The sequence below is a fragment of the Mus musculus genome, chromosome 12, assembly GCF_000001635.26.
Source record: "Mus musculus strain C57BL/6J chromosome 12, GRCm38.p6 C57BL/6J".
In the NCBI taxonomy this organism is placed as follows: domain Eukaryota; kingdom Metazoa; phylum Chordata; class Mammalia; order Rodentia; family Muridae; genus Mus; species Mus musculus.
The window spans coordinates 3,639,410-3,665,339 of NC_000078.6; the positions used below are offsets into that span (position 1 = coordinate 3,639,410).

General features: G+C 42.4%; 1 protein-coding gene and 1 pseudogene across 25 annotated transcripts in view; one reads left to right on the top strand and one right to left on the bottom strand.

Annotated features, from left to right (window-relative positions):
* Positions 1-25,930, top strand: part of Dtnb (dystrobrevin, beta) — a 213,115-nt gene that overhangs the window by 67,038 nt on the left and 120,147 nt on the right. For all 25 annotated transcript variants that reach the window (NR_027869.2, NR_027870.2, NR_149729.1 and 22 more), the window contains 2 exons: positions 4,508-4,613; positions 8,814-8,980. Coding sequence is in view for 22 of the 25 variants with exons in the window: in XM_017314955.2 (XP_017170444.1) it covers positions 4,508-4,613; positions 8,814-8,980 (273 nt within the window). In the remaining 3 variants the exon portion in view is untranslated. The remainder of the gene's footprint in view (positions 1-4,507; positions 4,614-8,813; positions 8,981-25,930) is intronic.
* Gm50591 lies at positions 6,598-6,958 on the bottom strand (annotated as a pseudogene).

Sequence of the window (25,930 nt, forward strand, 5' to 3'; positions counted from 1 at the left end):
TGCACCGCCATGATGTGTTTCATAGCTCAGGGCTGCCCTGGGGGAGGGACTCCAACTTTATATCCAGTCATAAATAGCAGCATGCCTGAAAAATGATCCACTCTGCTAAACACTTGAACAATGACTTAAACTCACAGATAACTGAGAAAACTAGGATTTTTGGTTTGAGTTTTGACAGATTTAATCTTATGGTTGTACTTGCTCCCTCATTTTTAATCCATATCATTCCATTATTTTTCTCAAATTAAATAATTATTACAATGAGGAAAATATAGCATTTCAGCCTTTTCTTAAATTTTTTTTTTCTTCTGTGCATTGGTGTTATGTCTGTGTGAGAGTATCAGAAACCCTGGGACTGAAGGTACAGACAGTTATGAGCTGTCATGTTGGTGCTGAGAATTTAACCTGGGTCTTTTGGAAGAGTGCTCTTAACTGTTGATCCATCTCTCTGGCTCCCACAATTCAGATATTTAAAAACATTTAAAATAATACTTGTATTAGTCAAGGTTCTCTAGAGTCACAGAACTTATGGATTGTCTCTATACATTATGGGAACTTATTGTAATGACTCACAGTTTGTAGTCCAGCTAACCCAACAGGGCAGTTGTGAATGGGAAGTCTTAAGAATCTAGTACTTGCTCAGTCCCACAAGGCTAGTTGTTTCAGCTGGTCTTCTGTAGAAGTAGGTTCCAACAGATGTGCTGGCAAGTAAGTGCAAGCAGAAGAGTGAATCTTTCTTCATCCAGAGTCCTTATGTAGGCTTCTAGCAGAAGGTATGACCCAGATTTAAGGTGTGTACTGGCATGCCTGGACCTGGAACTTGCTTTGTCCCAGGCTGGCCTTGAACTCAGATATCTGCTTGCCTCAGATTAAAGGCGTGTAATACCTTGCCTGGGCCTAAGCTTTTCATGGCCACTATGCCTCAAGATCCAGGTCAGAAATCTCTGTCTTCCTGCCTCAAGATCGGAATCACAAGCCGGGGGTGGTGGCACACGCCTTTAATCCTAGCACATGGGAGGCAGAGGCAGGCGGATTTCTGAGTTTGAGGCCAGCCTGGTCTACAAAGTGAGTTCCAGGACAGCCAGGGCTACACAGAGAAACCCTGTCTTGGAAAAACAAAACAAAACAAAACAAAACAAAACAAAACAAAACAAAACAAAAAAAAGATCGGGATCACAGGTGTGCCCTACATTTCTGGATTGTAGTTCCTCCTAGATCTAGTCATGTTGACAACCAGGAATAGCCACTACAATGCTTCTTGAAGCTATGATAAAAAGATCTCTAATTAAAAGTATACTAAGCTGGGCATGGTGGCGCATGCCTTTAATCCTATCACTCAGGAGGCAGAGGCAGGTGGATTTCTGAGTTCGAGGACAGCCTGGTCTACAAAGTGAGTTCCAGGACAGCCAGGGCTATACAGAGAAACCCAGTCTTGAAAAACCAAAAAAAAAAAAAAAAAAAAAAAAAAAAAAAAAAAAAAAAAAAGTATACTAGCCTATACAGTTGTGTCATGATAGATTACTAGTATTTTCAGTTTCTTTTGTTTCTGTAGTATTGAAAGCTGAACTCAGGGCTTTGTGTGCTCTACTCCTGAGCCACATGTCCAGGCAGTGGTTATGGACGGCTGCCTTCCATGCATGAGTTCTACAACTCAAGCTGATGTGTGTTTGCTCTTGCTAGGTAAAACATGCCTGCAATTATGTAGTTATAAAAGTTTGTTTGCAGTTAGTCTTAAATGTTATTGAGGCCATTGAAATGGCTCAGCCAGTACAAGTGCTTGCCATGTCAGCCTGATGATCTGAGTTCAGTCCCAGAGCTCACATAAAAGGTGGATGGGGAGAACTCTCTAGACCTTTCCTCTGCTGTTGCACACATGGCAGTAATAAATAAATACAATATTAATGTTTTCACCTGAGAACTTTTCAAATGCCATTTTGAGACTAAATGTCAAACATTGCTTTAAGTTATAAAGTCAGTCAGTGAGAAATATTTACATACTGAGCAACAGAGAATACAAAGTACTTATTGGAAATGGTGGAAGAGTTGGAGATTGTAACAATGATAATCTATTGCTGAATTATTTTTAATTGCTCTTTAATACTGTTTCAGTGAGGCTAGACTTCTGAGGATGCAGGAATATGAAAACAAAAGAGAATAGTAATTGTTCAGCTGGAGAGATGGCTCAGCAGTTAAGAGCACTGACTGCTCTTCCAAGGTCCTGAATTCAAATCCCAGCAACCACATGGTGGTTCACAACCATCTGTAATGAGATCTGACTCCCTCTTCTGGAGTGTCTGAAGACAGCTACAGTGTAATTACATGTAATAATGTATAAATCTTAAAAAAAAAAAAGAATAGTAATTGATGGTATTAAAAGTTGGAAAAACGGGATAACAAAAAAATCATTCTTAAGAAAAGATATGGAATTATATTCAACAATGCAGATAGCTAACATTTTCTCAGAGAGTTATAAATGTGTCGTTTCTGCTTAGCCTATCAGGCAGCTGTTAAATGATTAAAACTGAAGACTGTATAAAACAAAAAGTTTAATGTTGAATGAAAGCTACTATTTGTATTTGCCTCATTCTGCTACATATTTGAAAGGGAAAAGCCCTCTCAGGATCGTTTTTTCAGGTAACTGCAGCTGTGTCATGATGCATCTGGCAAGCCCCATTGTACTCTCGGGAGAGAGTGAAAGGCAGTGATAGTCTAAGTGGAATGAAGATAATGGTGTGGGGAGGCTATGAAACTAATGCCCCCTGCTGGCCTCTGCCTTTTACTTCCCCATCTTGATGCCCTAAGTCTGCCATCCCTTCAGTACAAGCCATTTTTTTTCTAGGTTTCTACTGCAATATTTTTCTCTCACTATGCCTCTACTCTACCTTCCGTTTCTATTTTCCCTCTAGTTTTTTCTTCAGAGATATTCTCAGTTAGAGTGACTTCCGGTTAATGTATTCTAGGGCCAGTATATTTGTAGTTGCCAAAAGACCCAGGAGTGAGTGTGTGTTCTTGTATTTGGTATGATGGGCGTCCTGTGGGCAGATGCTGTGATGGACTGTCCTGCGTCCCCTGGTGCCAATACTTTTTGCTTGGGAGAAAAAGGAAAGGAATTCTGAATGTCATTTTTGCTTTGCTCTTCCTTCTCCTGTACCAGTCTCCATGTACAATATCTTTTTCTGGTCTTGGGGATCAGACTCGGGACCTTACACATATTAGACAAGTTCTCACGGAGCTGTAGCTCCCACCTCTACCCATCTTACATGGCTGGGCTGGCGCGTGGTCTTAGACCACCTGTATGCCTATCTTTGTTTCTGTTCTGTTTTGTTTTTAGTTTCTTACTCTGTCTGTGTACATGTGCACACACATGCATGCCTGCCCATGCCATGCTATTCACATGGAGTTGGTTCTCTCCTTTCACTTTCCTGTGAGTCCTGGGATTCAAGAGCAGGTCCCTGGCTTGCTTGGTGAACACATTTCTCCGAAGAGCCATCCTATTGACCCTTGTTGTTATTTGAGACATGATCTCATGGTGTGGCTCAGGCTGAAATGGAATGTGTGATCCTTCTGCCTCAGACTTCCAAGTGCTGGAATTATAGGTGTTTGTCACCTCTCCTGGCTTTGCTCTGAGTGCTGTTTGAAGTGCGCACCATGGTTGTATGTTACAGCTGCAGACTTCTAACGGCATTGCATAGTCTTTTGTCCAGTTTCTTTCCCCCGTGGAGCTGGAAATGTATTTTGTGACTTAGAAGAGATAAAAAAGGCACTTTACTAATTGGAAATATTGTTCCAAATTTGTTCTGTCTGCATCATATAACTGTGCTTAGATCTCGTCTCGGTGGAGCATAATAATATCAGTGTTCCACAGAGTGGCAGCTGTCTGTTGCAAGAGAAAAATACAATTTAATAAGAGAGCGAATATAGATGTATAAGTGTTTTACCTTGCTTTATTATTTATTGCAACAATTATCATTTATTTAAAATGTATCATTGTAAGTGTATGGCTGTTTTGCCTGTATGTATGTGAAGCCACATTTCCAGCTACTCAGAAGAAATTCATTACGTGCCAGTTGTGTGCCAGGTACTGTGGAGGATGCTGGAAATATGGCTCCTAACCAGGCATCCTTAGTTTCTGTCATTGTAGATGTTTTATGAGCAGGAGTGTGATGTCTGTCTCCCTCACAGGACAGCAGAAATGGTGCTCAGAACACTGGGCTCTGGCTCTGTGTCTGGTTTGGGTTGGACACGAGCAGCTATTTAAATGCTATCTTCCTTTTTCTTACTGGTCAAAGGAGGAGGCGAAGACACTAAACAGCTCTTTTTAGAGGCAGAATCTTACTGGTAGAGATTAATTTTCAGATACAAGTGCTGGGTGTATATTCAAATGTATGTAGTCATGATTGTGATAATTTCACATGCAGTTCATTCCTGCTCGGTTGGGAGAATCCTAAAACAACTTTAAAGACCCTTGGAAGATATAAAGTGCACTTGTTTTCTCTTCTCTTCACAGAAGAAGATAATGCTGAATATGTTTTTAGACACCATGATGGCTGATCCTCCTCCCCAGTGCCTTGTCTGGCTACCTCTCATGCACAGGCTTGCCCATGTTGAGAATGGTGAGCACAGCTTGACCCTTCATCCCTCGGGTTATAGGGAGGAAGAAACTGCAGTGTTCTTAGCTATTATCGTGAAAAGTTGTAAGTGACATTTGCTTGGCATGACATCATTTGAAGTTGTGGCTTTTGTTTGGGAAATAATATTTATTTCGTCACAAAAGTGGAAGTTATGACACTGAGGATTCTAGAAATAATAAAACATGATGGTATGGACACATTTCTTTCACCCTGAGATTGCAGGCAGTCGTATGTTTATATTTATCTGCTGTGGTCAGGAATTTCTTTTTCCCTCTTAATTTATCAGAAAACTGTAGCCCTGCAAGATTAGCAATCAAACTTTAGTTGATTTTGAATAATTAAAACATCACTAAGATAAAATTTAGTTCTGGGCCTCTTGTCTTCTATTTTTCCCTTTATGATTGTGTGTGTGTGTGTGTGTGTGTGTGTGTGTATGCAAGCACATGCATGTGGAGGTCAGAATTGACACTGGATGTCTTTCATTATCTTTTGAGACAGACACTCAGTGAACATAGAAGTTCCCGATTGAATGGCCTGGCTGGCCGCGAGCTCCAGGAACCTACCTTTCTCTGCTGCTCTCCCACCCAGTGTTAGATGTTGGCTTGTTTGGCCACACTCAGCCTTTCTGTATGTGTTAGGGATCTGAATTCAGGTCCTGATGTTTGTGGGGCGGGCAGTCCACTCACCATGTCTTCTTTCCAGTCCCATTTTTACCAGTTTACCTTGAATATGCTGCTAGGTCTTTCCTCGTAGTTTGATTTGCCTGTAAAGTAGATGTTTTCACTTTGAATTGAAATGATTCTTGCTTCTTAGACCCCTCTTGGTGCTTTTTGCTGTTTATTTCCATATTCGGGTTGTATGAATGTGTTAAAGGGAAGGCCTTCACTTTTCTATGTAGCCTTCTTTCTCTCCAGGTTTGCCTGTCTCCCTCTGCCACAAGAGGGCAGAGGGCATGGCAGAGGGCTGCTGATTGAGCAGACCCCTCCTCCTCGCTTCTCTCTCTCTCTCTCTTTTTTTTAATTAGGTATTTTCTTCATTTACATTTCAAATGCTATCCAAAAGTCCACCACTCCCCTAACCACCCACTCCCACTTCTTGGCCCTGGCATTCCCCTGTACTGGGGCATATAAAGTTTGCAATACCAAGGGGCCTCTCTTCCCAGTGATGGCTGACTAGGTCATCTTCTGCTACATATGCAGCTAGAGACACAGCTCCGGGGAGTACTGGTTAGTTCATATTGTTGTTCCACCTATAGGGTTGCAGACCCCTTCAGCTCCTTGGGTGCTTTCTCTAGTTCCTCCATTGGGGGCCCTGTGTTCCATCCAATAGCTGACTGTGAGCATCCACTTCTGTGTTTGCCAGGCACCGGCATAGCCTCACAAGAGACAGCTATATCAGGGTCTTTCAGCAAAATCTTGCTGGCATGCAATGGTGTCTGTGTTTGGAGGCTGATTATGGGATGCAAAAAACACTGTCAATAAGACAAAAAGGCCACCAACAGATTGGGAAAGGATCTTTACCAATCCTAAATCAGATAGGGGACTAATATCCAAAATGTATAAAGAACTCAAGAAGATGAACTCCAGAAAAATCAAATAACCCCATTAAAAAATGGAGCTCAGAGCTAAACAAAGAATTCTCACCTGAGGAATACCGAATGGCTGAGAAGCACCTAGAAAAATGTTCAGCATCCTTAATCATCAGGGAAATGCAAATCAAAACAACCCTGAGATTCCAGGCTTACTTTTCTTTTTTTTGAAGATTTATTTATTATATGTAAGTACACTGTAGCTGTCTTCAGGCACACCAGAAGAGGGTGTCAGATCTCATTACAGATGGTTGTGAGCCACCATGTGGTTGCTGGGATTTGAACTCGGGACCTTCGGAAATGCAGTCAGTGCTCTTACCCGCTGAGCCATCTCGCCAGCCTCAGGCTTACTTTTCTAAAGGACTAGACTTTGGAGGGGGGGTTGAAAGGTCAAGATTTTATTGTCTTCATAACAAAATATGCTTAGAACTAGATCACTTGGCCCTTTCTCTTCTTGTCGCCTCCCAATTCAAAATGCTTGCATCTCTTAACAGCCAGCATCCTCTTAGATCTGCAATTGGGCTCAATGCACTCCAGTCTCAGCACAATCTTCTTTGTAGTTTTAGCCTTTTAGCGGAAAATAGGCTTGGTCTGCCCACCATAGCCACTCTGTTTCCTGTCATAACACCGCTTTCCCTAGGCATACAAAGAGTCCTTGCCCTTCTTGTGTCACCTTGTGGGGTGGGTGCTTCCCTCATTCCTTGCAGAATGTCCGGCAGGTTTTAGGTACGTTCACCATGTTCGCAGGAGCGCTAGCAGCTTGGAAAGAGAGGGGCTAGAGCAGCAACGGAAGTTTATCAGGACTAGACTTTTAAAGCAGCTAAATTCTTAAATAAGAGTTTCTGAGTAGGCACATAAGTAGTTAAATTGCTAAGCTGTTCTTGGTTCTTAGAGGAGAGGTGCTTATATACTCTTAAGTATTTTATTAGTTTCATGTCCAATTGGTTTTCACAAATTATCTTATATCTGCTTTGAGGAGTGAAAAAGAGTCTCATTTGTCATGATCTATTATTAGCCATAAGAATATTTTACTATCATTTTTGTATATAATGTGTTATTGATGATGTACTTACATATTTAGTGATATTATGTCTTCTTAGAGACAGAAAAATGTTATGAAAACTTTGAAATGTTTAGAAATAAAACCATTTGTCTATCACATTGACACTTGTTTATATGTCTTACTTTTTTAAGATTTATTTATTTATGTTATGTATGTGAGTATACTGTGGCTATCCTCAGACACACCAGAAGAAGACATCAGATCCCATTACAGATGGTTGTTAGCCACCATGTGGTTGCTGGGAATCAAACTCAGGACCTCTGGAAGAGCAGACAGTGCTCTTAACCACTGAGCCATCTCTCTAGCCCTATACATCTTACTCATAAGTGGCAAATAAGTCCTAAAATTATGGTATATTAGGAGGTTGGTTTAGTTTGGTGTCTTTCCTGTGTTTTGAATTACTATTTAAAAGATAAATTGAAAAGCTGCACGTGGTGACATATACCTGTAATCCCAGTACTTAGGAGGTAGACATAAGAGTGTCAGAAATTGGCTGGCATCATTGGCTATATATATTGTGTTCACACCCAGCCTGGAAGACATAAGACCTCATTTAACAAAAGAAACAAGGGGCTGGTGAGATGGCTCAGCGGTTAAGAGCACCCGACTGCTCTTCTGAAGGTCCTGAGTTCAAGTCCCAGCAACCATATGGTAGCTCACAACCATCCGTAAGGAGATCTGACTCCCTCTTCTGAAGTGTGTGAAGTGTCTGAAGACAGCTGCAGTGTACTTAGATATAATAAATAAATAAATCTTTAAAAAAAAGAAAAGAAAAAAGAAATGAAACAAAGCCAGGTGGTGGTGGTGCACACCTTTAATCCCAGCACTCGGGAGGCAGAGGCAGGCGGATTTCTGAGTTCGAGGTCAGCCTGGTCTACAAAGTGAGTTCCAGGACAGCCAGGGCTATACAGAGAAACCCTGTCTCAAAAAAACCAAAACAACAACAAAAAAAAGAAATGAAACAAAAGAACACCCCCCCCCAAAGGGACTTATATACTTATTTGTTTAAGCAGAAGTTATATTTATTGTGTTGGTTTACAAATCCAGATGTGATGAAGGCAACTGGTTCATATTGTACCTTACAGAAGCAGCAGTCTCTGAGCAGTCCTAGTGACAGAGCCACTCACTGATCTGCCTGGGCTGCCTCTTACCTCCCCACTGTGTTCACATGTTCACGTGCTCAGAAGAGACTGGAAGAAAGTCATGAAGACATACATGCTCAACCTAAAGTCCCAGAGTGCATTTGATAATTCTACTACTAAACTGTGACATTTAATATTAACGTAAAACTTTACAAATGTTGACTGTACCGATGCTGGAGCTGTACCAGGTGATGGCTTGGCTTCTGAGTGCACACTCTTGCCAACACTCTCGTATTTCTTGGAAATGCAGTGTCAGAAGCCAGACAGTTTAGAGTTTTTGGTCTGTCTGTTTCCACCGTGCTGTTGCAGTAGGTTTTGCTTTCCTCCGTATTGTTCTGTCCTCAGCTGACACTGTCTTGTTCTCTGTCCCCTCTTTTGCTGGCCACCAGTCTTCCATCCTGTGGAATGCTCCTACTGTCACTGCGAGAGCATGATGGGCTTCCGATACCGATGCCAGCAGTGCCACAACTACCAGCTCTGCCAGAACTGCTTTTGGCGTGGCCATGCCAGCGGCGCTCACAGCAACCAGCACCAGATGAAGGAGCATTCCTCTTGGGTAACTCACTTCTTGTCTTCGATCACGTACTCTCAACTATTCACTTGGCTCATGTGTAGTACTTGGTCGGGTATCCTGCAGGTGCCCTGACCGATAGGATGTGGTGTCACGAAAACTTAATGTCAACACAGGTGCTGAGGTTCCTCCTAACTGAGTTCTAAAGATACTCTTTTTTTTTTTAAAGATTTATTTATTATTTTATATGAGTATACTATCGCTTTTTTTTATTCCAGACACACCAGAAGAGGGCATTAGGTCCCATTACAGATGGTTATGAGCCACCATGTGGTTCATGGGAATTGAACTCAGGGCCTTCGGGAGAGTAGTCAGTGCACTTAACCACTGAGCCATCTCTCCAGCCCTCAGTGAGCTTTAAAAGAAGACTTTTAAATCTTCTGGGAGGTGCAAATGTTAACTGTATTTAAAATGGTCCTTTGCAAAGTAAAAAGTATGTTTCTTCTTATTTAAAAATGATACAAAGGGTTTCTTCCTCGTGTTCCCTTGAGCCTTCAGTTGGGTTTGAAGTCCTTTCTTCAAGCCAGTTTTCCTCTCAGCTTGATTGTGTCTATAAGGCACAGGGGAAGAAAGCAGGGTGTAATAAAGGAGTCATATATGGTTCTCTTAGGTTGGAGAAAGACTATTTATAATCACAGCCACATTACTATTCTAACCTTCATAAGTAGCTTTTAAATAATACTTACTTGGTGGCCAAGCACAGTGGTGTATACCTGCAACCCCATTACTGAGGGGCAGAAGGAGTCAGAGCTCTGTGAGTTCCAGGCCAGCCTGGTATACAAAGTGAGATTTGGTCTCAAAACAAAACCAACAAAACCAACATTTGCCTAAAGATTGATGTCTTCTCTATCTGTGATGTTTATAGACCATGCAATATGAATCTCATTAAGTATTTTTCTTCACATCTTTGACCTACTACAGTTTTTTGTTTGTTTGGTTGGTTGGTTGGTTTTGTTTTTTTTAAGTCAGGGTTTTTCTGTGTAGTCTTAGCTGGCCTGAAACTCACTTTGCCTGGAACTCACTCTGTAGACCAGGCTGGCCTCAAACTCAGAAATCCGCCCCTCTACGTAATCTCTTTCTTTTTTGTTTGGCTACTAAGTAAAGATATCTTGATTGTCATTTTCCTACCTTAGGTAAAGTACTATAGCCCACTATGCTAATTGACTGGCAGTGTTTGTTGCGTAGGTTTTGGGTTAGAATCTTGCCCTCGCTGAGACAGGCTTTGCTGTGGAGCTTCAGTGAGGATCTCATTCTAGGCGTTGGGTGTGGAGAGCAAAGGGTTATACGCCTGTAGTCTGAACTTGCTCATTTATGGTACTTTTCCAAAGGGAGGATTTTTCATCTCTTTGAAAGTCAGTGACTGAGTACTGCTCTATGGTTCGCAGAAGCACCTGCTATGCACCCTTGAGCTCTTTCTCTGAGTTATAGCATATATAAGTGAAGTATAAGCTGCGTGTGGTAATTTATTTCCACAGTTCCAGTGCTTGGGAGTGTGATCCAGGATTACCATGATTCAGGCAGCCTGTGTTAAGACTTTATCCTCCACCAACAAACAAATAAACAGCAAACCAGTGTAGAATCCATGAATGAATTCTTACTTATTTGAGCCTCTCAAGACTCTTGTGAAGATTTTCTTTTTTCTATTTTTTTATTGGGTATTTATTTCATTTACATTTCTAATGCTATCCCAAAAGTCCCCCACACGCTCCCCCACCCACTTCCACTTCTTGGCCCTGTCTTTCCCCTGTACTGAGGCATATAAAGTTTGCACGACTAATGGGCCTGCTTTCCACTGATGGCCAACTAGGCCATTTTCTGATTCATATGCAGCTAGAGATACGAGCTCCAGGGGGGTACTGGTTAGTTCATATTGTTGTTCCACCTGTAGGATTGCAGATCCCTTTAGCTCCTTGGATACTTTCTCTAGCTCCTCCATTGGGGGCCCTGTGATCCATCCAATAGCTGACTGTGAGTATCCACTTCTGTGTTTGCTAGGCCCTGGCATAGTCTCACAAGAGACAGCTATATCAGGGTCCTTTCAGCAAAATCTTGCTAGTGTATGCAATGGTGTCAGGGTTTGGAAGCTGATTATGGGATGGATCCCTGGATGTGGCAGTCTCTAGATGGTCCATCCTTTCGTCACAGCTCCAAACTTTGTCTCTGTAACTCCTTCCATGGGTGTTTTGTTCCCAATTCTAAGAAGGGGCAAAGTGTCCACACTTTGGTTTTCGTTCTTCTTGAGTTTCATGCATTTAGCAAATTGTATCTTATATCTTGGGTATCCTAAGTTTCTGGGCTAATATCCACTTATCAGTGAGTACATATTGTGTGAGTTCTTTTCTGATTGGGTTACCTCACTCAGGATGATGCCCTCCAAGTCCAACCATTTGCCTAGGAATTTCATAAAATCATTCTTTTTAATAGTTGAGGAGTACTCAATTGTGTAAATGTTCCACATTTTCTGTATCCATTCCTCTGTTGAGGGGCATCTGGGTTCTTTCCACCTTCTGGCTATTATAAATAAGGCTGCTATGAACATAGTGGAGCATGTGTCCTTCTTACCGGTTGGAACATCTTCTGGATATATGCCCAGGAGAGGTATTGAGGGATCCTCCAGTAGTACTATGTCCAGTTTTCTGAGGAACCGCCAGACTGATTTCCAGAGTGGTTGTACAAGCTTGCAATCCCACCAACAATGGAGGAGTGTTCTTCTTTCTCCACATCCTGGCCAGCATCTGCTGTCACCTGAATTTTTGATCTTAGCCATTCTGACTGGTGTGAGATGGAATCTCAGGGTTGTTTTGATTTGCGTTTCCCTGATGATTAAGGATGTTGAACATTTTTTCAGGTGCTTCTCAGTAATTCGGTATTCCTCAGGTGAGAATTCTTTGTTTAGCTCTGAGCCCCATTTTTAATGGAGTTATTTGATTTTCTGGAGTCCACCCTCTTGAGTTCTTTATATATATTGGATATTAGTCCCCTATCTGATTTAGGATAGGTAAAGATCCTTTCCCAATCTGTTGGTGGCCTTTTTGTCTTATTGATGGTGTCTTTTGCCTTACAGAAGCTTTGCAAACTTTATGAGGTCATTTGTCGATTCTCGATCTTACAGCACAAGCCATTGCTGTTCTATTCAGGAATTTTTCCCCTGTACCCATATCTTCAAGGCTTTTCCCTACTTTCTCCTCTATAAGTTTCAGTGTCTCTAGATTTATGTGGAGTTCCTTAATCCACTTAGATTTGACCTTAGTACAAGGAGATAGGAATGGATCAATTTGCATTCTTCTACATGATAACCGCCAGTTGTGCCAGCACCATTTGTTGAAAATGCTGTCTTTTTTCCACTGGATGGTTTTAGCTCCCTTGTCAAAGATCAAGTGACCATAGGTGTATGGGTTCATCTCTGGGTCTTCAATTCTATTCCATTGGTCTACTTGTCTGTCAACATACCAGTACCATGCAGTTTTTATCACAATTGCTCTGTAGTACAGCTTTAGGTCAGGCATGGTGATTCCACCAGAGGTTCTTTTATCCTTGAGAAGAGTTTTTGCTATCCTAAGTTTTTTGTTATTCCAGATGAATCTGCCGATTGCCCTTTCTAATTCGTTGAAGAATTGAGTTGGAATTTTGATGGGGATTGTATTGAATCTGTATATTGCTTTTGGCAAGATAGCCATTTTTACTATATTGGTCCTGCCAATCCCTGAGCATGGGAGATCTTTCCATCTTCTGAGATCTTCTTTAATTTCTTTCTTCAGAGACTTGAAGTTCTTATCATACAGATCTTTCACTTCCTTAGTTAGAGTCACGCCAAGGTATTTTATAATATTTGTGACTATTGAGAAGGGTGTTGTTTCCCTAATTTCTTTCTCAGCCTGTTTATCCTTTGTATACAGAAAGACCATTGACTTGTTTGACTTAATTTTATATCCAGCTACTTCATTGAAGCTGTTCATCAGGCTTAGGAGTTCTCTAGTGGAATTTTTAGGGTCACTTATATATACTATCATATCATCTGCAAAAAGTGATATTTTGACTTCTTCCTTTCCAATTTGTATCCCTTTGATCTCCTTTTGTTGTCGAATTGCTCTGGCTAGGACTTCAAGTACAATGTTGAATAGGTACGGATAGAGTGGGCAGCCTTGTCTAGTCCCTGATTTTAGTGGGATTGCTTCCAGCTTCTCACCATTTACTTTGATGTTGGCTACTGGTTTGCTGTAGATTGCTTTTATTATGTTTAGGTATGGGCCTTGAATTCCTGATCTTTCCAAGACTTTTATCATAATGGGTGTTGGATTTTGTCAAATGCTTTCTCCGCATCTAATGAGATGATCATGTGGTTTTTGTCTTTGAGTTTGTTTATATACTGGATTACGTTGATGGATTTCCGTATATTGAACCATCCCTGCATCCCTGGGATGAAATCTACTTGGTCAGGATGGATGATTGTTTTGATGTGTTCTTGGATTCGGTTAGCAAGAACTTTATTGAGGATTTTTGCGTCAATATTCATAAGGGAAATTGGTCTGAAGTTCTCTATCTTTGTTGGGTCTTTTTGTGGTTTAGGTATCAGAGTACTTGTGGCTTCATAGAATGAGTTGGGTAGAGTACCTTCTGTTTCTATTTTGTGGAATAGTTTGTGAAGAACTGGGATTAGATCTTCTTTGAAGGTCTGATAGAACTCTGCACTAAACCCATCTGGTCCTGGACTTTTTTAGGTTGGGAGACTATTAATGACTGCTTCTATTTCCTTAGGGGATATGGGACTGTATAGATCATTAACCTGATCTTGATTTAACTTTGGTACCTGGTATCTGTCTAGAAACTTGTCCATTTCATCCAGGTTCTCCAGTTTTGTTGAGTATAGCCTTTTGTAGAAGGATCTGATGGTGTGTTGGATTTCTTCACGATCTGTTGTTATGTCTCCCTTTTCATTTCTGATTTTGTTAATTAGGATGCTGTCCCTGTGCCCTCTAGAGAGTCTGGCTAAGGGTTTATCTATCTTGTTGATTTTCTCAAAGAACCAGCTCCTCGTTTGGTTGATTCTTTGAATAGTTCTTCTTGTTTCCAATTGGTTGATTTCGCCCCTGAGTTTGATTATTTCCTGCCGTCTACTCCTCTTGGGTGAATTTGCTTCCCTTTTTTTCTAGAGCTTTTAGATGTGTTGTCAAGCTGCTAGTGTGTGCTCTCTCTAGTTTCTTTTTGGAGGCACTCAGAGCTATGAGTTTTCCTCTTAGAAATGCTTTCATTGTGTCCCATAAGTTTGGGTATGTTGTGGCTTCATTTTCATTAAACTCTAAAAAGTCCTTAATTTCTTTCTTTATTCCTTCCTTGACCAAGGTATCATTGAGAAGAGTTTTGTTCAGTTTCCACGTGAATGTTGGCTTTCTATTATTTATTTTGTTATTGAAAATCAGCCTTAGTCCATGGTGTGATAGGATGCATGGGACAATTTCAATATTTTTGAATATGTTGAGGCTTGTTTTGTGACCAATTATGTGGTCAATTTTGGAGAAGGTACCTCGAGGTGCTGAGAAGAAGGTATATCCTTTTGTTTTAGGATAAAATGTTATGTGGATATCTGTTAGATCCATTTGTTTCATAACTTCTGTTAGTTTCACTGTGTCCCTGTTTAGTTCCTGTTTCCATGATCTGTCCATTGGTGAAAGTGGTGTGTTGAAGTCTCCCAGTATTACTGTGTGCACTTCTGCACCTGAGACTCTCTCTTCCATCTCTTGTATTCTGTTGCTGATGCTCACATCTATGGTTCCAGATTTCTTTCCTAGGGTTTCTATCTCCAGTGTTGCCTCATTTTGGGTTTTCTTTATTGTGTCTACTTCCCTTTTTAGGTCTTGGATGGTTTTATTCAATTCCATCACATGTTTGGTTGTGTTTTCCTGCAATTCTTTAAGGGACTTTTGTGCTTCCTCTTTAAGGTCTTCTACCTGTTTAGCAGTGTTCTCCTGTATTTCTTTAAGTGAGTTATTAAAGTCCTTCTTGATGTCCTCTACCATCATCATGAGATATGCTTTTAAATCCAGGTCTAGCTTTTCAGGTGCGTTGGGGTGCCCTGGACTGGGCAATGTGGGAGTGCTGGGTTCTGATGATGGTGAGTGGTCTTGGTTTCTTTTAGTAAGATTCTTATGTTTACCTTTCACCATCTGGTAATCTCTGGAGTTAGTTGTTATAGTTGTCTCTGGTTAGAGATTGTTTCTCTGGTGATTCTGTTAGCCTCTATCAGCAAACCTGGGAGACTAGCTCTCTCCTCTGAGTTTCAGTGGTCAGAGCACTCTCTGCAGGCAAGCTCTCCTCTTATAGGGAAGGTGCACAGATATCTGGCGTTCCGACCTCCCTCCTGGCTGAAGATGAAGGCTCAAAACAGGACCTGTCCCAGAAGCTGTGTTGCTTTGGCCTGTCACAGAAGCTGTTAGCTTCCGTAGTCTTCACTCTCACCTGTGCAGACTACTTTTGGGGCATCTTGGAACCAAGATGTCTCCCGCCAATGCTGAGGCAAAGCTCTCCAGGGCCGGGCGGACACCTATCCTCTTACAGAAATGGTGCCCGGATGTCTGGAGCCCGAAAAGGGGACTGCCTCAGAAGCTCTGTGGCTCCCGCCTGTCCCAGAAGCTGTTAGCTTCTGTAGTGCACACTCTCACCAGTGCAGACTGCTTTCGGTGGAGTCCCAGAACCAAGATGGCTCCCACAGATACTGAGGCCCTGTGAAGATTTTCTTTCTAAATATTTCTCATTTTTATTTAATCTTGCTGTATTTTTTCTATCTTGTGAATTTTTTATAATAAATTAAGATTTCCAGAAATCTTGTATTATCAGCTTATATAATTTTAAGTCTGACCCCATCAATAGGTCAGTTCTGAATTTTGATGGATGTCATGCCTTAGTGTGACACGTGTGTTCTAACAATGTGTGTGTGTGTATGTGTGTGTATAAATAACTTGTTCTCAAAATTAAGAATATGCACAGTACCTTGGCCCTTTGAGAAGGATATGTGTGAATTTTGAGGCTGGATATAAAGGAATTTCCATTTAACAGAAAGATAGGTAGTTTTTTTGGTGGAGCAGGCAAATGCTCTACTGCTGAGCAATATAACAACCACTATTTCCAGTGTAATGGTATGTTTTCTATTGTGTCTGTACTAATATTTGAAACGAATGCTTCTATGCTTGCGCCAGCAGATTTTAGTTTGTTTGACTGGCTTGTCAAAGAAGTTGCACTGTAGATTTGACATATGTACATTTCAGTATTTGTAAGATTATTTTATTTTCCCAAAACCTCTGTTTAACGTTTCATCTAAGTACACAAGTAGCAATTCAGTATTCCAGACCTCAGTCTATTTAATCTGTGTTCATTTTCCAAAAAAGTGCCATATGGTACTCTATCCAATATTTCTCCAGTCCAACCATCATTTTGTTCATTCAGAAGATATTTTGAGGTCTTGCATATGTAATCATCACAGTCATACCTCCAAGAACAAACCTCTCAAAGGTTCCTGCCCTCTACAGTATGAAAACAATTGCTAGGGCTTGCTGATGTCTCTGTTTCCCCAGTCCTGCTGGGCCTTCTGACCGCTTGCCACACCTCTTCTCCAACTTTACATGGATGGGACTATGCAAATAGTTCTCACCAGTGGAATGTAAACTGCCCAGCGATGCATCTTTCCACAATACTTCTCTGTCCTCTGCCACCTCACTTCAGAGGATTTCATTAGGATCCAGTAGAAAGTTAAACTGTGAAATAGAAGAAAACTAGCCCTATCATGAATGGTCAGTAGAGAGCAGCATATGCCAACCCATTTGCCTGACATAGAAGCGTGATTAGGCTGAGGTAGGAGATTGAAGGTTCATGGCTACCTTGAGTAACTCAGCAAGAACTTGTATCAAGATGAAATTTAAAAGGGCTGGGGATGTAGCTCAGTGGTAGAACACTTACCTGGTATTTTCAAGTGGGTTTAATTTCCAACGTGTATACACACACACACACACACACACACACACACACACACACACTAGAACAAACAAATAGAAAACCCTTTGTGTTAAATGATTAAAGTTTCCATTTTTTCTATTGTACTTAAAGTATGTGGGGTTGGCTTGACATACAGGAGTATACCAGTGAGCAAATGAGTCAGATGGTGGAGGGGAAAAGAAGTCATGTGATACACCTGTAACCAAAATGGTAAATTTGTACTTAGAAGTAGCCTCATACCAACTGAGCCAAATGTTGGAAAGGATCATAACATGACTCTGCTAACTGTGGTATTGCAGGAAGGAGATGAGCTTAGGAAAGATAGGCTGGTTTATAATCAAAGATAAAGGAAATTAGAGACAGTTCTGGTAGCTATGGCAGTATAAGGAGAAAAAAAGCTGTTATTAAACCCTAAGGAGTAAGAGCTGAGCTGAGACGATTTACACAGCCTAGTGGGCGCTCTTAGTGGGATAAACAAGTAAAGACTGCCTGTAGGACTTCTGTTTGTAGAGTTAAGGCCCGTGACGTCTGTCAGCTCTCACAGTTCCTGAGGAATTCTGTTGAACAGATAAAGTCGGGACCTTGTGTCATGTGGCTCAGGCTTGAGAATAAGGTCCAGGGAAGAACTGTAGTTTTTGGCACACGGTACTAATGGGGAAACAAATAATGAAAGGCCTATTGCGTTTCTGAGGGAATCATGTTGGCAGAGAATCCACAAGCCTGGACTAAAAAGACTTGATTAATTTGAGCTAGACAATCACTTTAGAAACCCAGAACTTACCCTGATGCCAGGAAGAGGCAGGGATGAGTGCATTATGAACATTGTGTATCCTCAGAAGAGGGAGTGTCATGGCCACGTGGGTAAAGAAGAGACCCACGACCAGGTGTGGTGGTGCAAAGTACCCAGCACTGGAAGGTAGAAAAATGAGTTTGAGGCCAGTCTGATATACATGAAAACTTGTTTAAAAAAAGAAACCAAAACCAGAAAGAAAGAAAAAGACCAAACACACAGTTCCTCTTTCTGTCCCCACTGTATCTTGGGGGTGGGAGAAGGTGCAGGTACCCCTTTCAGGTCTCAGATTGCATCACTAGGAGTTGCATATGGTCAGAGGAAGGTAGACTCATCTGAGATGCATTGACTACATAGATTATACACCTTCCTGTGTCTGCTATGGGAGGGTTGGGCATATCGGGACACGTGTGATCATAGTGCTCACTAAGCTGTGCTTTCCTTCCTACCTGGGCAGATAACTCATTTCTATAATTCATCTTCCTTGCAATCACTAGGTACCTGTGGCCAGTCTTCACCAGAGGTTATTACCTCTTAGCCAAGGCAGTTTAAAGCAGGTCTGCTTCCTCCATCCTAATTGTCTTTATCCTCATCTGTGATACCCACGGTAATATTTCCAAAGGTGACGCGCAAGAGCCTTGGTCAGAAGGAGGCTGGGTACGTGGATGGATAGTGCCCCTGCCCGTTTGCCTATGACTTGCGAGAAAGGAAGCTGCAAAATCAGGAGTATAGAGGTGAGGAGGAGATTAGAGTACAGAAGTGACAGGCCTTGTTTGGAAAGAGAGGAGCGAAGACTGATGCCAGCACAGCCAGGGAGCCAGCGAGTCTGAGAAGCATGATCTGGACACGAGCCAGGCTCTGCTCGGCCATGGTCAGGTCTTCTGAGCAAAATGAGGAATCTGGGTAGAACTTGGGGTAGCATGACATAATTCCATTCATGTTTTACATGCTCAGTCTGGAAGCTGGGCAGAAAGTGAACACTGTAAGTAAAGGAGAAGCGTACAGACTATTTGTGAAAGATTATTATATTAATTGTATCAGTTAATTCCCTTGTTGTAGCAACGTAATTCAGCAGACCAGCCCCTACAGGTCTGTTCCTACAAACAAGGATTTTATTATTGTGTCTGTGGTTCAGGGGTCTAGTCCATCACTGCAGGGAAATGGTGGTAGGAAGCGCCTTGATAGGATAGGAGACAGAAAAAGAGATGTGCTTACTCAGCTAGCATTCTCTTTCCCCACTTTTATTCAGTGAGGGACCCCGGCCTGTAAAATGGTGTTTCCCAAATTCAGAGTCAGTTGTTGTCCCACCCCCCCATCTCTACCCCTTATTTAATTCTCTCTGGCAATGCAGACATGTCCAAAGGTGTGCCTCATTAATGTCCTAGTCATTTATTGATCAAATCAAGTTGACAATGAAAATTATTATAATTAAACAAAATATGATATGATATGGTAGCAATAGAGGTGGTAAAGATGTGTGTGTGCGCATGTGTGCATGCATGTATCTGTCTGTCCCAAGGCTTCATATGTCAGGTAAGCATTTTACCAGGGAGTTATCTTAGTTTCTAGCTTAGAAAATATAAAAGGGACTGAATTAGGATAACTTATAAATCTGCATAATGGGACCAAGGAAAAGGGAAAGACACACCAAGACTGTCCTAAACCACTTGAGTGGTAGAATTGCCATTGGCCAAAGAAGGGCAGGCTGTGGGTGGTGAATACCTCGTCCAATGTTCAGTTCTGGTTTTTTTGAGGTAGGGTCTCTTTCTGTGCCCCAGGCTGGCCTAGAACTCAGGGATCCACCCTCCAGAATGCTGTGTTTAAGGCATGAGTAAGTGTCCAGCTCAAGGGTTCTGTTTCAGCCATGTTGCATTAAGGTAGTGTCCATTTGGAGTGATTGAATAGGCCACTGGGCATGAATCTATAGTTTGAGAGCGTCTGAGATAGACTTATACTTAATACATATATTTAAATGCATATATTTAAAGCTAAATTAATGTATAATAATATTTGGATTATTTGGCACAGGAACAAAGGGTAGGGACAAAAGCTTAATTAAAGTCAATCCAAGAAGGAAAGGCACCCCCGCATACTGGCACGCGCCTTTAATCCCAGCACTCAGGAGACAGAGGCTGGGGGTCTCTCTGAGTTTGGGGTCAGCCTGGTCTACAGAGTGAGTGACAGCAAATGCAGACATTTCTTGAAGTGGACATTTATGTCTAGCACTTTCTCTACCTCTGTGCAGGGTTTCACTGGATAGCCTCGCCCTCCTGCCTCAGCCTCACGCTGTGATTGAAGGCTTGTACTGGTGTGCCCAGCTCTACTTCTGAAAACAGTTCTCCTTTAGATCAGTCCCATTCCATGTCCAAAACACACACACACACACACACACACACACACACACACACACACACACACACTATACACACTATACAGCATGTGCATGCACACACCATATACCACACACCACAGAGAGCACAATACATGCACACAGCATACACAATACATACCATACTCACATACACACACACCCCGCATACACACCACACACTGCACACCACATACACACACACTTGCAGCTAGCCTCTGAATTGAACACCACCTTCTACACACACCTGCTAGCCTGTCTAGCAGGGTAAATACTGACTGCTGATGGTTCTGGGGAGCAGAAGAGCATGGTCTTGCTGTGGAACCTGCAGACCTCAGGAATAAAGAATAGGAACAAGCTGGGCGTGCTCCCTTCCATCTCCATCACTGAGCCCCGGGCTAAGATGGGGAATGAGTGAGGGCAGACACCCCTTCACCTAGAAGCAAGGAATGGAGGGTAACTCTCAGGTTTATATTCAGGCTTGCAAGGGAAGTAGATCATTCAGGCTATCTCCTCTGAAATGCTTGCTTCATGCCTGTGTAACTTTGCTGTTAGAGCTGCGGTGCTGTAGCATTTGGTGGTACTCAGTTGCACAATAAACCACCAAAAATAAAACCTTAATGACAAAACACCATAATCATCAGACTGTATTTCTGACTTTGTGTCAGGTATTTGGGCAGGATGTGTAGGCCAGCAGTTCTCAACCTTCCTAATGTGGAACCCTTAAATACAGGTTCCCCCCCCACACACACACACAACCATAACATTTTTGTTCCTACTCTGTAACTGTAATTTTGCTACTGTTATGAATCACAATGTAAATATTTTTGGAGATAGAGGTTTGGCAAAGGGGTTGCAATCCATAGATTGAGAACTGCTGGTATTAGGATTGTCTTTCTCAACTCCATGTTTTCTGGGCTCTTTCTTGGGATGATTGAAATATGTTTGTGGCTTGAAGGACTGGAGGCTTCTTCATTCCCGTGTCCACTGCCACTCTAGGCTATCAGGAAGGCCCACCACGCTGAAGTTTTGCAAGAGTCCAGCAACATCTGCCCTATTCATGTGCTGCCCCTGGTGCTTGGCACCCGTGTTTTAGGAGACTTTGTCTAAGCCAGAGCATCTAGAGGCCAAATCTTGCAGGCAGACACACTGGGCAGAGCTTCCTGCCCTTGCCGTCTACCACACCCTCTAGGCTGGATCTCAGCCTAGGAGCAGGACAGTGGGCATGGAAGGGTGGAGTTGCTGTGAGTCCAGATGGGAGGAGAGAGCTTTGGAAACACAGCATACCACACACAGGACATTCCAAACAAGCAGGGCTTTCCTTATAGTTGATGGAACCAGAGAGATGTTCGTGGTTTTGTGCTAAATTTTCTTTATCTTTTTGTTTTGTTTTATTGTTTTTTTGTTTTGTTTTGTTTTGAGACAAGGTTTCTTTATGTAGCCTTGGCTGTCCTGGAACTTGCTTTGTAGATCAGGCTGGCCCTGAACTCAGAGATTCACTTACCTCTGCCTCCTGAGTGTTGGGATCAAAGGTGTGCATCACCACTGCTTGGCTGAATTTTACTTATAAAGAGTCCTTTACAGCACTGCAGAGGCAGAGACAGAGGCAGAGGCAAGCCTAGTCTACATAGTGAGCCACAGGCCAGCCAAGACTGTGGGTTAGATGTAGTTAGGGTATAGAAACACACAACCAACTTCTCATCCCCTGCCTCCCTGTCTGCCACTCAGATCTCTGCCTTCCCCAGTTTTCACTTTACCAAGGTCAGTCTGACTGACTCCCACCTTGGTATTCCAGACGGTGAGGGTGTTGGGGAAGAATGGGAGAATTTATGAAAATATTCTTGGACCACAGATGTGGTTCTTAGTAGAATATCTTTAGTTACATAACTAGGGGAAGTGACCTGAAAATTTCATCTTTCTAGCCAGCAGATGGCAGACTGCACCTTTGAACAGTCTTATCCCCTTTAAAAAAAATCTATAAATAAGGAAGTAGTTTTTGTTTAACAAGATGTTAAACAAATATTACTGTTTTAAAAATATTAGTGATAATCTCATATAATTTTTGAAGCATTGATACAAAAATTTTTAATATAAGGAGTCATATTTATCAGAAACAATTTTCCTTCCTTCCTTCCTTCCTTCCTTCCTTCCTTCCTTCCTTCCTTCCTTCCTTCCTCCTTTGAGATAGGGCTTCTCTGTGTAGCCCTGGCTGTTCTGGAATGCACAGAAATCTGCCTGAGTACTGGGATTAAAGCCATGAATTACTGCTAGCATCTATCTCCTTGTACCTTTTATTTTTATTTATTTTTTATTTTTTATTTTTTTGGTTTTTTCGAGACAGGGTTTCTCTGTGTAGTCCTGGCTGTCCTGGAACTCGCTCTGTAGACCAGGCTGGCCTCGAACTCAGAAATCCGCCTGCCTCTGCCTCCCAAATGCTGGGATTAAAGGCGTGCGCCACCACGCCCGGCTTCCTTGTACCTTTTAAATTCTAAAAGATAATCTGATAGTCTCTTCAGGGTGGAAAAAGTATGCTTATTGGTCATACTTTTCCCAGTTTCAAATGGATCTATGTTATATTTAATTACTACTTTGCAAATAGCACAAAATCAAATAGGAAATTATTTATCTACCTACCTTCCTTCCTACCTACCTACTTACCATTGAGACAGGGTCTCACTATGTAGCTCTGGCTGTCCTGGAACTCACTATGTAGACCAGGGTATCCTCAAATTCACAGTGATTCCCCTAGCTCTACTAGAATTAAAAGCATGTGCCACCATGCTCAGCCTGGATATGGAGATGTGTCTGAATAAATTGTAGATGTATATGAGTGCTGTACTTACATATATGCATGTGTGCTATTTGCATGCCAAGTGCCCATGGTGTTCAGAAGAGGGGGTCAGATACCATAAAACATCAGTTATGGATGGTTGTGAGCCTAGGTCCTCTGCAAGAGCAACAAGTGCTCTTAGCCTCTCCCATCTCTGGATACAAGTTTTTAATGCATAAAATAGCACTCCCACAAATAGGAAATGGGGCACAGACTTGAAGTGTAAAACAAAATCTACAAAGTCTGCTTTTTTTTCTTTGTCTTTTTCTTTTTCTTTTTTTTTTTTTTTGTGCCCAGGTACCCTCAGAAGCTACTGAGTCAGTGCCTGCCTTGGCTGCTGCCCTGTGTCTATTGTTGGTGCAGTAAAGCTGCCAGCTGTGTCCATGGCACCAGCTTGGTGCTGCTGTGCTCTCAGCCCACTCCAGCTGGGCAGCTCCTGAGTCAGCAGGCTGCTTCTCTTCCTCTGTGTGAGTTGAGTCTTGGCCCCCTGGAAGAGCCCCACCTCTCTTAGCTCCTGCTGGTTTGCTGACTATTGTCTCCACCCTTTGTGTATTCAGGAGACAAGTGAATCATTGTTGAGGTGTAGTCTGGACTCTGTTGAGAGTGTAGGAAAGGGTTGCTATTTTGCAGAGGCCACAGGCAACACCCAGGAGCACAGCCTGTAAACTAGAGCATTCTGTTGCTGCGTGAAAAGGCACTGCAGATTTCATCACAAGTCCAGGTAGAGTGTGGCTGGATTCTCACCTCCAGACCCCTCGAACCTGGCATAAGGTGTCAGCCATGGCTCAAGTACCATTAAGATTTCAGGCTTTTGGGGAATCTTGCCCATTAACTGGTTGTTGGCAAAATACATTTTGTTTTTTTTTCAGCTGTGATTCCTGTTTTCCTTTTTTTTTAATTTACATGATTATTCTTTTAAGACTTATTTATTTTATGTATATCAGTACACTGTAGCTGTCTTCAGACAAACCGGAAGAGGGCATCAGATCCCATTACAGATGGTTATGAGTCACCATGTGGTTGCTGGGAATTGAACTCAGGACCTCTGGAAGAGCAGTCCGTGCTCTTAACTGCTGAGCCATCTCTCCAGCCTGATCCCTGCTTTTCTATTCCTGGCCATCTGCGGTCTTTTGCCACGATGAAGCTTACATAAGCCATTTACAACATGGGCATCGCCTGCCTCCAAGGCCAGCTGGAGTGCATCCCGTGATTGCCTTTCCTACCGTTGGGGTGGACTCCCTCTTTCCATATAATGTTATGTAATCTAAAGAAAGGCTATGTTAGCATATTCATGTTCTCCCATGGTCAAGGACGGTGGGAATATGACAATGAGTTATTGAGGGTTAGTTTCTCATATTAGTCATTCTGGTTATTTTATTTCTTGCTTTTCAGTTTAGTACTTCTAGAACATTACACCTGGCATCTCTTAATTTAAAAAAAAAAAAGTCTTAGAAACATGAAGATGCTGCCATGAGGCACACACTCCAGTTTGCTGCCCTCCTCCAACTGCTCTTATTCCCGACTTTCTTCTGCTCATGCCCCTTCGCTCCAGGGCATGGGTTCCACATCCATTGTTATCTCTCTGGTAATTTTACTGTCTGTGGAGTTAAGCCTGTTAAATCCTGGCCATACAGTCTCTTGACTTCTCCAGTTCTGATGATCTCCTCCACTGAGCCTCAAACATCTGGCCCACAATCATGCCGGATGTCTCGCCCCATCTAGCTGCCCTCCTTCCCGAGCCACTGAGAGCAGTTCTCTTTTGACAACCTCTTATTGTTCCCGATTTGTTCCTCCTATTTCACTAAGGTCGTTCTTTTTTTCTTTTTCTTTTTCTTTTTGTTTTTTTTTTTTGTTTGTTTGTTTGTTTTTTCAAGACAGGGTTTCTCTGTATAGACCTGGCTGTCCTGGAACTCACTCTGTAGACCAGGCTGGCCTTGAACTCAGAAATCCGCCTGCCTCTGCCTCCCAAGTGCTGGGATTAAAGGCGTGGGCCCCGACGCCCGGCAAGGTCGTTCTTTAATATCCCTCCATTTCAGACTCATTAGCCAGTCTGCCTGGTGTTTGTCGGTACTTTCACTTCTTTCCTTATTCATTTCAGACATGACCATTATTCATGTGTTGTTAACTCCTTTGTGGATATGTGTACATTGATGTATCTTCCTGTGGATACTTGCTTATGCGAGTATCGTTCCTCAGGTGCTGTCCTCCTTGTTTTATGAGGTGGTGTCACAATCCAGAAAGTTCCTGAAGAGGCTGGACTGGCTGGCAGCAAGCTCTAAGGACCCAGCAATGGTCTCTGCCTTCCTTATCCTGGGATTGCATGTGTATACCATGGTGCTTGATCCTCTTTCTGGCTCTGGACATTACGCTCAGGCCCTTACGTTTACACGGCAGACATTGACTGATCCTTCTCCCTAGTCCCAGTATGTGACTCTTTAAAAACTCCATCTCTTCTGCCCGTCAGTGTCCTGGATAATTAGGTACTTTCTCTAAGCAAGCCATGTAATAGGGCAGATTAGCGTTGCAGGACATTCATCATTACTCCAAATGGCTCTTGGTGCTGGAATGCCATTAAATTTCTTGGACCGTCTTGCCTTTTCCTTTCTGGGAAGCCATCAGCTGAAGAAGGCCCGATCTTTGAAGCAGCCTCCTCCTCCTCCTTTCAGCAGATCCTTTCTTCCTGCAGAGAGAGAAGCCTTGAGACAGGTCTCCCTTTGCTCTCCACTGTTAACTACATGTTATATCCAGCAGACTCTCGCTAGGCACCTGTTACTTAGTTAACAGAGTTGTGGGTGATGGGCTTTTCCTGGGGTGAACTGAATCTCTGCCTTCAGGAGCTCACATTGAAAGGAGAATGGGCCGGACAGTGGTGGCGCACGCCTTTGATCCCAGCATTTGGGAAACAGAGGCAGGCAGATTTCTGAGCTCAAGGCCAGCCTGGTCTACAGAGTGAGTTTCAGGACA